Source organism: Maylandia zebra, linkage group LG18 (genome assembly GCF_041146795.1).
Source record: "Maylandia zebra isolate NMK-2024a linkage group LG18, Mzebra_GT3a, whole genome shotgun sequence".
NCBI classification, from domain to species: domain Eukaryota; kingdom Metazoa; phylum Chordata; class Actinopteri; order Cichliformes; family Cichlidae; genus Maylandia; species Maylandia zebra.
The window spans coordinates 1,794,789-1,807,856 of NC_135184.1; the positions used below are offsets into that span (position 1 = coordinate 1,794,789).

Genomic DNA, 13,068 nt, shown 5'->3' on the forward strand with positions numbered 1-13,068 from the left:
GACTCTCGCTCGCTCGCCCGGGAGGAGCCAGATGGGCTCTGAAAAGTCAAACGGGGGGAGCGTGGCATTCCTCCCGCTGTTTCTATCTCTAATCTGCTCACTTCATCAGCGCCACAGCTGGACGGCCGACACTGAAAACCGAACTCGACAGAAAGCCGCAGAGCCAAATGAGCGAGGAGGGAAGTGAGGATGGAAGGAGGGAGGGATGGAGGGATCGAGCAGAGAAGAAGGAGAGGAGGAAAGTCAAAAAGGAACAAAAAAAGGAGACCTGTGACGTTGGAGGGATGGCGGTGGTCTCGGCTGGGATTGGCAAGATTGGGATCACGGGGATTATGGGTGAGGAAGGCGGGGCGGCCTCGGCCTGCTGAACAATAGCATGGTGAGGGGTCAAAGGTTAGACACAGATGAACAGCCGGTGAAGGAGGAGGAGAGGATGTATATGTGTATGTGCATGCTGACTGATAGGGGGCGTTCGTTTAGGTCGAGCCGAGGTGCCAGATGGGAGGAGTTTGACAGAGAAGGACCGCCAAGTGTCAGAGAGGTCGGCCAATCACAGGAGGTCACTGTGTGAGTGACACCTGACGATCCTGATGTGTCAAACTCGCCCATCTGCTGTTCTGAGGATTAAAGCCATCTCTCGTGTGTGTGTGTGTGTGTGTGTGTGTGTGTGTGTGTGTGTGTGGTAAATCCTCAGTCCCTCGGTACAGCTTCAGCAGGGGGCCGATGTCCTTTATGTCATTACTGAAAAGCAGCGGATATTTCAATCTGGGAGCTTTAACCCCGACAGCCAGTGATGACATTGGCACAGACCCTCAAAGGTCAAAGGTCACAGCTGTATCTGCGACCTCACGTCCGAGTTTCTACTGACGCTAAAGAAGCGCTCAAACCGCACACCCACATGTTCACCATGACGTCACTGATCGTTTCACCTTCAACTCCCAAAAATCAAACGAAGAGCTCGAGGACCGATTTCATTCAGCTCCAATAACACGATCAGCTGGCAGGTTTACAAGTAAATATCTGCAAACAACGTTAAATAAATGTACCTGAACACGGCACAGCTGCCAAATTAAGACACGCCTCTTTGCTCCACATTAAAACTACGATAGCATCGTCCTCGCTGCTGTCGAGTTTCAGCTCCGACTCAGTCTGGCGACACTTTTTGCTGAACGCGTTTCTATTGTGGTTCTATTGTTCTCACAATGCTGTCGAGCGTAACCAGCGTCGCCTTCAGGCCGTGTTTTTCACTCCACAGCAGCCTCTTCATTTCATGATGGGCCCACTCGGCGTTTGATTCAAAGGTGAACTTGGTAACTGGTTTTAGTGGAAACATCATCACTGGTCTGAACGAGCCAGCAGCTGGCCAATCACATGCTGCGTATTAGACGTCAGACGTCTCGTTGCAATGCTACGTGCTGCTGGGGAACTACAGCATCTGACGGATGTGTTTTTGACCTGAACACTGCAGAACAAGCTAACTTTAACTAGCACCAGCGCTCCCCGACAGCAGCAGCCTCCGCACAATCTGCCCATGAACGCCACACCGGCAGCAGCTCCACTCGTTTGTTTCAGCTCGAGAAACAAACAGCCTTTAAAAGAGTGGATCGTCTTTCTACTGCAGCCATGCTGCTGTTTATTCATCTACTAAGAATGAAAATACACAAAATAAAACCTTTGTAAACTGTTCAGACACAACCCATAAATGTGTGTGATGCACGTGAATTAAATGAATTAAAAAAGGATTTTTTAGATCTTTTTTCTGTTTCCTGTTTCAGTCAAAGATTTTGTTTCACGTCTACGTGTAATTTAACACCCCTGCGTGCACATGAAACATCACAGAGGAGCGAGCGGCGGCCCTCACCGCTGTGACCTCTGTTATGCAACAGCAGGACCTCGTGAAGCTGCTGGCAGGAAGCGCCGCTGCGTTTCCAAGAGGCTTAATTGTTGTGCTGCAGCAGCAGAACCCGGAGCCCGTGGAAAACCAACAGCCGCTAAAATTAGCCCCGCACATCGACCGCATTGATCCACCAGCCCTACTTCTGCGGCTCCGCTCGCCAGAAAGCTGCTGACAACGAGGCTTAATTACTCCCAAAAGACACAAAACTGGTTTAACAAATGCAGCGACACAGAGAGGGCAGAGGTTATGATTTCATCTATCAGAGAGCGATCGACGATACACCATCAAATCCATAACAACAACCAAAACCAATCAGACGCCCAATACGTCAATCGATTTATTGACCGATCAGGTTTCCAAGCTGATGTTTGACCCCGATGAACTTACACCACTGACATAACATCAGTCCTTCATATAAATATCATTAACACAGCTGAGCCCACCTGGAGTTTATAAAATTACACAATTAGTATTTTTAATTTTTCTCTCAGAGACTTTTACAGTTGATGATTTTACCTGATGACATCTTTTCCACACGACCCCAAACTTATCATCGCAGTCTGTATATAAAAGATGGACGGCCTCAAACTGACCATTTTCACCATCTTGACCTTCAGTCAATGACATGGTAGCCCCGCCCTGAATGTCCCGTTTTAGTCCTTTTAACTTTAATGGTCCTTCATCTCCAACACGAGCACCGCGTTTTATTCAACAGGACACAAAACTGGAGCCTGAAACCATGAACTCATCAGCGGAGTCTTAACCAAGGTCAGAGGTCAGAGGAGTCTCCCCCTGCTGGTTTATTACAGAGAATCTATGTCCTGCTTTCAGTAAATGAGGCACGTGTGTCACTTTAGTCTTCAGTGTACCAGCGAAGCCACACAGATCAAACAACCCCCCCCCACTCAAGCCCCCCACTCGAGCCCCTCGTTAAAAGTGTAGCTGCAGTTTTTTCTTAGCTCACTGCATCCATAACATGGATCTGAATGTCCGCTGGTGGGAGGAGCCACAGACGCTTTGGACCGAATCGGTGATGAAGCCATAACGTAGCGACGGTGTGACCACAGACCACCACTTAAAGATGGGAGCTTGAAATGTGCAGCAGATGAATCCCCAACCAAAACACGTGGCTCACACCATTGCTCATGTATTCGGTCGTAAACAAGACGAGCAGCTGGAGAGTGTTTAAGTATGGATTTAAATGTGATGGCAGGGTGATGTGGCTGTCACACGTGGACAGAGTCCATCGATTCTCCGTGTAGTAACTCGATCTGACCGACCGCAGGTCTCATTCACACACACTCCTGCTACAACACTGTACAAACTGCTCTGCATGTCACCACAACCACCATCACCAAAACAGCCAGTTCTCCAATGTGACCTTAAACTCACCACAGCAAACAGGAGTTTTGAGCAGCAGCAGGTTTTAGTCTGTTTCATATAAAGACTCCGACACTGAGTCTCCTGAAACCTGACTGTAGTTTTTAGTCTCAGCTGATTTTACTGAAACTCTACAAACATCAGCACTTGTTGATCTGACTCTGTGCTACAATCTGTGTGTCCTTTAGAAATCAATCAGTGGTTAAAGGGGAACAACCTCCATCCATTCACCCGCCCACCGTCGGCTGCTCGTTTCTGTGGAACAGCCTTTAGCTCCCACTCTCCTTTCTAACAAAGCGATCTTTTACTTCTTTAAACGTACGGCGCTCAATCGACAAAGTTTTAGTTCCCGCAGTGGAAAAAGTAAAAATCTCTGAACAGGTCACATGATGTCGCTACCTTGCTGTAAGCGAAGGGCACCCAGGAGATCTCCTTCCTGGCGCTCTTGAGGACTTTGGCCGTACTCTTGGTCGGGCTTTTCTTCACGCTGTCCCGCAGGTTGAGGAACCGACTGCGAGCTCGACAGGACGCCGGCACGGTGCAGGCGGTGAAGGTCGACAGCGACGCCTGGACCTGCGGGTGATTGAACGACTGTTGCTGCTGCTGTCGGTGGAGCTCGATGGCGTGCTGCCTCTGCAGAGGGTGCAGGTGGGCGATGGACTCTTGTAAGCTGGCGTTGACCCGCGGCAGCTTCTTCTCGCCGTTCACAGCTTTAGACAGGAAGTCCTGCTGCAGGTAATGAGTGGTCATCTTCCCAAACGGAGGAGGAGGAGCTGGGGGAGGAGGATAAAGAGTAAATGAAAGATGCTTCCTTCGAGTCCAGAATGTCCAACGCCTACGACGAGACGGCGATACTTCCAAACTCTGCCGTGTTACTCCACCTCCAGCACCACAGCGCAGTAACACTCCCTCTCTTCTCTCCCGGCTCACCCCTCCCTGCTGGCTGCTCTTTCTCTGTGACACCCTCCCTCTCGTCTTCTCTCGTTCTCCTGCCAATTAATCGGCTCCAGCGAGCGAGGCACATGTCAGCGCGAGGGGGGGTGACGGGCAGCTCCACTCGCTGCATGAATAATCGATGCTGCCCCCGGATTCAGACACAGCGGCGTGCGTGTCAGCAGCGAGGGGGGAGTGCGACGAGGACTCCCGGTTAGCGGCAGGCGGGCAGGAAGCCGCTTTAAGCCTCTGCTGTAGAGAAAAACCCGACGATCCTCACAGGCTGCTGCGTCTCCACAGAGCTCCACCTGAAGCTGGAGGTGAAAAACATGCAGGCCTTCTCTCTTTTCACTTAAATAAAATCTGCACCGTGACAGCAGCGTGGACGCTCCTGGTGGATATATACTCCATCAGACCTCCACGGCCTGGTTACAGGTGCAGCTCTGCAGGAACGTCGCTCTGACACTGTGTTTTCCTCCAAGTGAGGTGATAAATTATTCACATTTAGCAAAATATTGTTGAAACTGCCCACAGATTATGTTGGAAACACTTTTAAAAATGCCAAACTGTCCCAAAGCTACATAAACAAAAGATCTTGGCTCAGAAATCATAAATGCAGATTTTGTTTCCTGGGATTTCCTGAGTGTGCATGAGGAGAACGAGCTGCAGCAGATAGAGACGTTTAACACTGAAATCTCACACTTATACCTGCACATCATATACTCTGACATTTCCACACCAACATCCAAAAACTGCGTTTCACTGAAAATAATCAAGTCTGTACCAAAACTCAAAGCTATGAACGCACTTCCTGTTGTGGCAGATGGTTCATTATATGGACTCAGAGCATTCAGGCTCGTTGTGAACAGACAAATTAATTATACGACAGAATAACCATCGCACAGGAGGCGGCGTGGGGTTCATTGGACGGAGGTTTGATTTCGTAAATGGATGTAAAAAAGCCGAGCGGCCAGAGCCAACAGTGTGTTCTCCCCACAGTCCCCGAACGCCTCCCGATGGAGAGACACCTCGACTTTCTACTGGTGTAAATCTGCTCATACGACGCCGTCATGGAGGCTGAGCCACATGATTCACAAACAGCAGAAAGTCGACGCACCGAGTGTGTCACAGTAAACAAACACATCAGGGCTCATCTCTCTGCTCCTTCATCACCCAGCGTTTACAGCCACATCACGACTCCACGGTGAGGGCCGAGGAGAAGCACCAAGGATCTGCTGGAGATTAGGATTAAACTGCTGCTGTGTGTCTGCAGCTCCACCTACAGGCCACTCACGTCAGCACACGGCTGCACTGTAAACAAACCAGCGATTCACAAATACCAACAGCTTTTCAATGGCACTGCTTGTTCTACACAACATGGGTGGTTTTAGTCATGTAAAGGAGCTGTGGAGGATTAACCTAAGTAGTCTTCCTCCTTCCTCGTTAATGTGCAAATTTATGCAGCAGGAGCTCTGAAGTCTGCTGCAGGGAAAGTGGTTTATACAGACTAAAGCTTCTCTCGCCGTCCGTTCTCCAACACTAAAGAAAATATTAATCTCAGGTGTGAGAACACAACACCCGGCCTCCAAAATAAAAGTCTGGCTGAAGGTGTGAACAGTGCAAACATCTTTATCCACATCACAGAAACCGAAAGTGGCCCCATTTTAGAGCTGGGCGATATAAGATTTTTTCATATTGGGCGACCGTGGCTCAGGGGGTTGGGAATCGCATCTGTAACCGGAAGGTCGCCGGTTCGATCCCTGGGCTCTCTGTCCTGGTCGTTGTGTCCTTGGGCAAGACACTTTACCCTACTTGCCTACTGGTGGTGGCCAGAGGGGCCGATGGCGCGATATGGCAGCCTCGCTTCTGTCAGTCTGCCCCAGGGCAGCTGTGGCTAAAACCGTAGTTTGCCTCCACCAGTGTGTGAATGTGGGAGTGAATGAATAGTGGTATTGTAAAGCGCTTTGGTTACCTTGAAAAGCGCTATATAAATCCAATCCATTATTATTATTATTATATCACGATATGTTTTTTTCATTTCAGGCGATAACGATATCTATCACGATATCAGCCAAATAACTATATTTGTAAGATTTAAATGTGCCGTTGCTCACAAGTAAAATGTGAAATAATCAGCAGCTTGTTTTTATTTAAATATTTATTTCCCATAATAAGTTCAACAGGGTAGATGTACTTAAGGAACATGAGACTTTTTCAGATAAATAAAGGCAAATATTGCAAACTACACAAAGGCAGCCGCTAAAGCGTTTAAGTTTCAAAATAGAACAAACGAAACAGACTAAATTGTCAATTCCACTTAGAAACAAAATATTAATTCTAAAAATAAATCTTAGTTTGTTTTACAGAAGAACAGACAAAACTGACTAACTTTTGTCAATATCAAATAAACTGAGAACTAAAAGGAAATTCTCAATCTGTCCTTGTTGTATAGCTGAGCTTTTCAAACAGTTTTAACAGTTACTTTAGTCTGACAAAAGCCAAATGACGAATTAGCGCTTCCAGTCAGAGACTGAGCTGCACCGCTTTATTGTATTTCCAGACTTGCGTTCGGCACATTTACAGTGCAGCTGCTCTGTTTGACTTGAAATAGCAGAAATACCTTCACACTACGGAACTTCTGTGGCTCTTCCACTCGACAATCTCTCTGGCGTTGGAACCATCATCTGTTTTATCTTCGGTAACCTTCGGTCACGCTCTCAGTTGATTTTTCTCTAGTCGGCACGCTCATTTCCTCCATTACCCGGGCGGCACGGCGGCTGGCTGCTTGCCAAACAAATACGTGCGGCGCCAGTGTTCTGGGAATCCATCCTACCTGGCAAACCATCCTACGCGTTGTTTCTGCGCACAACACGAAATTCAGTGGCAAATTGTCCTACCTTTGTGAATATTAGCTAGAAAAATACTCTGACCGGTAAAATTAACTGCCAAACCAACCTACCTTTGTGAATGTTACCTACAAGCATACTTTAACGGGTAAAATGAAGTGGAAAACCATTCTGGCTGTATGCATATGAGCAACAAGCATACTCTGATGGGCAAAGTTGGGTGGCAAACCGTCATACCTACTTAAATTGATGCTGGAATTGCTCTGTGACAGCAGAAATGTGCATAAACTACTTACGGTAGCATGTTTTGCCAAAGTAGGATGGTTTGTCAGAACACCGGCTTGGGACTTGTGCTGTATGTAATAAGTCACGTGACGTGACGCTGCGGCTGTGATTGGTTCGGCTCTGCGTTACTTAATTTGGATTGGCTGGTTTTTTTTGTTTTTTTTTTAAGAGGACAAGAGAGATGAGGCCTATCGCAATAGTTAAATTTTTCTATCGAGAAAAAGTTATTTCGCAACACATATCGTTCTATCGCCCAGCTCTACCTCATTTCACAGGAAACTGCAGGAACACAGCAGGTTATCAGCAGAACCGTGGAGGCCTTTTACGACCAGCTTTAGGAATGATCCATTTGATTTTGTGCTTTTACAAAACGACATCATCTGCATATAGCGATAGTTTCCGGCCTGTTTGTGTTACTCCATAACAGCAGCAGCCAGAGGATGTGAGATATTTCTGTCACGATTTCTGCTGTTTGCTTTTCTTTATAAAAACTAAGAGAGAAAAAATCCACAGATTTGTGTTCAGTGAGTTAAAACAGATTCACGGACTTAACTACAGGTGGGTCAATCGTGCTTACTGAAATTCCAGAAAATTACTTCAGAACGAAATCATTTCAATTCTGTTCAGGTTGGTTCAGTTTGAGAATCAGAATCCCAACACCACCACAATCCCCCGTTAGCAAATATTTGGCAACGACTGAGAAGAACCCTGTTTTATGGGTGATTGCAGCGTTATCACTGAAGTAGCTGACCCCATGTTGTTAGGGTTTACCTTCAACTAGGGGTGGGCGATGGAAACGATAGAAACCATATAAATTTGGCCAACGATAGAGATTTTGACTATACCGCTCTATCGCGATAGCGCATGTTGACGATGTCATCAAATTGCGCCTGTTTTGATCGAAAGCATCGCAGCGGCTAAAACCATTATCATCTGCAAATTATGGCGATTGACAGTCACAGCAAAGAGATGAAGCACTTTTAAAATAAGGGGAAAGCGAAAAACCGCGCTTCCTCCACTTCCGTAACATTGATTCATTAATGCTGAATTCTCTCGCAGCTGCTCTGTTCCCATGTTGTTGCAGTATATTAATAACTAACCTCGTATTGTGGATGGATTATCTCAGTTGTTCCCCTGACTGAAGTTTGCCCGGTGTACAGCATCCTGCTATGCGATTTCATTTGTCCCAAACCACCAGAATCCCTCACGTTAACTTTTAATGAGTGGAAAAAAGTTGGCGTTCATCCTCCAGCTTCACTGTGCTAAAGTTATGCTAACATAGCTGTGTCGCTAGCAATCACGTAGCACAACATGTTTAGGTGGAAACTAGCGAGCGTACTTCCTGTTAACTTCTAACTCCGTTAAATTGAATAAATTCTGTTTTCATGGATGTTAAACTTAATTGTTACACCTGCTAAAGCAGCAACGCTGATCGTTTTATTACAGATGAAAGAATTGTGTTGACATGAGTCACACCTGACGGGACAGGAAACAGATTACAGCCATGAATCAGAGCTCCGAGTCACGTCTGGACTGCTCTGCCCGAACACTAAACAACCCACGAGGGAACAGAGGAGTAGAACTACCAACCCACCCAGGAGAGTCACTTTGGATCTGACAGTAAAATCTTCCATTTAACAGTTCAACTGTCAGAATGAAAGATGAAAGATTTGGACTTCGGTGATGTCTGGATGTAATTAGAGTAACTTTGACATGAACACAGACCTGCATCAGGTTCGCCTGCCAAACAAAGTAACGTCTGCTGCTCGGGGTAAATTAAACTGTGCATTTCAACAGCCCCGCACCAAACACAGCACTTCAGTCATCACGTCACATTATTACTCTTTCCTCACACTGTGCTGATGTACAACAGTCATTAATGGTGCTTTTAGCTCTGTTTGCCTGCTGGGTGTCATATCTCTCTCTGAAGAAAAGCAGCTAATGATCGTCTGACAGCTGCAATCTCACCATGACTCACAAACTATAAACAATCAAACTTTCCCATCATCAGCTCCAGTCCTCATCTCACCTCCTGCGTGGCCTCTGATCCAGGAGTCGTCACAATCAGCTCTGAAACTACAAAACTACCCGAGGTTTGATTCCAGCTGTGAGCTCGCTCGTCGGCGTGATTGTTGGGCTGTGACGTTCGTGTCAACAGCTGGATTATCACCACTCGTATTATTTTCCATGAAAATGTTGTCCGCTGACTTCATTTACCTAATTATAACTAAACTCAGACGTCCATCTGTAAGTGGTTTATCTCAGTCTACCATTTCCACAACTTTATGTCACCAACCTCATGACAACATTTCAGCCAATCAGCATTCGGACTACGCACCGATGATGTGCTGCTCGCCCCCTGAAGGACCACACCTGTGCATTTCACATCATTCCTTTCTGTGTGTAGTCGAAGAACAATGCTAACCCACAATGACCACGAGTCTGACTTCAGACTCATGTTAACATGTTTAAGAGTTGAATCCTGCCAGGACCTCCTGATGTGACGATGAGAACAGCAGGAACGATGAAGCAGACACTGATGAGATATTTGGGTCACAGGTGAATCGGCCTGTGGACAGAGCCCACAGTGGCAAACATTTCACCCACTGCTCAGCGTTTTACTGGAAAATAAAAGGATGACTTCCAGTCTCTTTCTCACAGTGAGGATTACAGAGTAATATTAACGATGCTACGTTGTCAGGTGTCGTAGGAACGGCATCAGAGATGGAAAAGTTGGATCAGTGCGTCCCTGGGAAGTCCAGCGTGTTCCCGTTTGTAACAGAGTCTGATCCTCCACCCGGAGGCAGCACGAATAAACTGAACATCAACATATGATCCGACTCGGGAGGCGTGAAAGCACCTGAGGGGAATTATCGCCTCTTTAGCTGCTAAACGATCCTCAGCTGGTTCGTTGCCACCGAAAACGCCTTCCACGTCGTCCAGGCGTCGCGTCATAGCCCGCTGTAACCATGACGCCACCCGTTACAACCTCACTGTGATAAAAATACAGCTGCAGACGAGCATGTATGTTAACGTATGAGTGTGTGTGTGTCAGTAAACGGGGGGAGGTGGTTGGGTAGCGCTGTGTGTCAGGAGCCTAGAGGTTGCTAGGCAACGCCAGGGAAGGCATGTGCTACTGCAGGGGTTCCTCACATCTGCCCAGAATATGATGCTGCTGTTTATGCAGGTAAACCTGTTCAGCGTAGCCACACAGAGGCAGAGAGCGGGTCAGGGAAACCTGCACAGGTACGACACCAACACGGACCCCCGAGACTCCGAGCGCCACCTCGTCCTCGCCGTCAGATTCAAAGCACAGCTCTGGAACATTCACACATTGAGACGACACGTTAATGTAAAAACCCGCTCACGGCCGCTGCAGCCTTATCAACAAATCACCTCAGTGACACACACACGCGCTGCCGCATGTTCTTTATCACGACGTAAATCTGCTGGATGCGGATCGAGGGCGTTTCTGGACCAGATGTGAGCGTTTGTGCGCGAGCCGACACATGACGCAGCAGCAGCAGATCTCCTGTTGCAACTTTTACACATCAGCCAGCAGCGTCACGCAGCAGACGGCCCGATCAATACGTTCACCACACACACACACGGGGGAGTGCATGACCGTATGAACACACGTGCTAGGAAATGAGTCACGCTGCACGCTGCAGCACCTCCCCCTACCTCCTAACCTTTGGGAGGATTTATTTTCCTCATAGGTGGGAGGTGGAGGAGCTGGAGGAGGGGGGGGCGACCTACCAGTAGGCGCCGGTGGAGCCGCTTGGTTCTCCTCAGGGTGCCCATGATGCGGCGGCCCATCTTTTTGGCGTACCACACAGAGTTGAGCATGTTGATGCCGCCACTGCTGCTGCGCTGAAGGTGGTGTGTCGCCTCCTCTGCGCCTCCTCGCTCCTGCTGCAGGCTGCGGGGTGGCAGAGGTGGTGCTGGCTGGAGAACAGACGATGGGAGGGGGCTTCACTCCACCTTGGGTCCCCCCCCCCCACCCCACCTCCTCGTCTTCTTCCTCTCAGACACAAACAGGGAGGCTGCAGAGGAGCCGACGGAGGTGACCGGGAGATGAGCCGAACCGCGGTCGTCCTCTTCCTGTCAGCGGGGATAAACGCTCGTCATGGCGCGGGGGTGACGGGGGGAGAAAGCGCGGAGCCTCTGGGGGGGAATTAACGTGGCGACGGGGTGAGAGAGCATCGCTCGGCAGCCGGTCGGCGAGCCTCCGTCTGTGTGGAGCAGACAGCAACAGCAGACTGCAGGGCTGACGAGAGGACGAGCGAGAGAGAGAGCGTGTGCGTGTGTGTGTGTGTGTGTGTGCGTGCGCGCGCGCGTGCGTGTGTGCGTGCGTTTAAAGAGAGCGCAGGCAGGGAGGAAGTTGGTCCTCTGATCTCTTCTCTCTGCAGTCTGGAAACCTCACACAGTCTTCCTCCTCCTCCTCCTCCCTCTCAGCGGGGTTGGTCCAGCTGACCTTTGTCCTACTTCAGACTCCGAAAATGAGTCAGCAGGGAAGACTCCGAGTTTTCCCGGTGTGGAGATCACAGGAGTGGCGGTCACGACAGCACAGTGAGTTCATTTAGAGCAATGGTGGCAAACATGTGGTGCTGGGGCCAGAAACAGGCCACCCAGGGTCCAAATCCGGCCCACAGGAACATCAGAGATCAATGGACGTCTGCACGTCTCAAGGAGACCACTTTTTATTTCTGTAGCGCAGCATAGAGCTGGGCGATATATCGAGTTTTTAAAAAATATCGATATATTTTTATACGAGATATAAGATGTGACAATATCCTTTATATCGATATAGTCTATGTTATGTTATAATTATACTTGTGGAGCCGCAAGTTTGCCTCTCTTTCGTCCACTTTCGTCTTTACGCAACGTTACTCGGCCTCGCCTCTCCTTCACTGAACACAACTCCCCCTCCTCCCCCATCGCTTCACCTGCAGGAAGCGACAAGATGGACACGGCAAATCCGTTAACGAGTTACTGCGCATCGCCCTGTGCGTGGGGCTGGACGGCGTCAACGTGTTAGCTAGCTAACCACGCTAACGAGCTAACCACGCTAACGCCATGCAGCCCAGAGGTGCTGCACGGACTAAAATCCTTTCATTTTCTCAAAAGTTGACAGCGCGCCTTATGTATGAATTCTGGTTGTGCTTGGTGGCCGCGCACCGATTTTATGTGGTACACGGCGCTCAGCAATCTGTCACAAAATGTTTTAGTACGACTTTGGTAAGCTACGGAGCTGCACCGCTTGATGGATTGTCGGAGCATTACGGCTGAGCCTCGCGGAGTGATACGTACTGTGCTTCAACGTAATATTACCTTACTGTGTATAAGGACCATAAATGGCACCAAGAGACGTGGTTGCGAAGCGGATTACAAACTCCAGGTTGTCAGTCACGCAGTACAAGTTGGGAACAGAGCAGCTGTGAAATCTGTCCTTGTTATAGTGATCGTCTTTTAGTTTTCATTTTGACTGCACATTTGTGAGCTTTTTGTTATGCACAAAAACAACATTGTTTTCTTTTATTTATGGAGCATTATTATTTAATAAATGCTCATAATTTATTTTTGAGTAAATTTTATGTACATCTGCTCTATGTTAATAAAAGTGCCTGTGTGACATCTGGGACACAGCTTTGACTAAGAACTCTCTTTTTGTTCTTACTTTATGGCTTTAAAAAAAATATATCGAGATATATATCTTATATCGCC

General features: G+C 48.1%; 1 protein-coding gene across 14 annotated transcripts in view; it reads right to left on the minus strand.

The window, feature by feature from the left end:
- The window catches only part of dlg1b (discs large MAGUK scaffold protein 1b), a 99,158-nt gene that overhangs the window by 17,802 nt on the left and 68,288 nt on the right, over nt 1-13,068 (minus strand). For 6 of the 14 annotated variants that reach the window (XM_004573488.5, XM_004573489.5, XM_004573492.6 and 3 more), the window contains one exon: nt 269-364. The exons of 4 other annotated variants lie outside the window; for them this stretch is intronic. In XM_004573488.5, coding sequence (XP_004573545.1) covers nt 269-364 — 96 coding nt within the window. Of the gene's footprint in view, nt 1-268; nt 379-13,068 lie in introns of all 14 variants that reach the window. 4 more of the 14 variants (XM_076876657.1, XM_076876656.1, XM_076876658.1 and 1 more) reach the window with 2 other exon arrangements.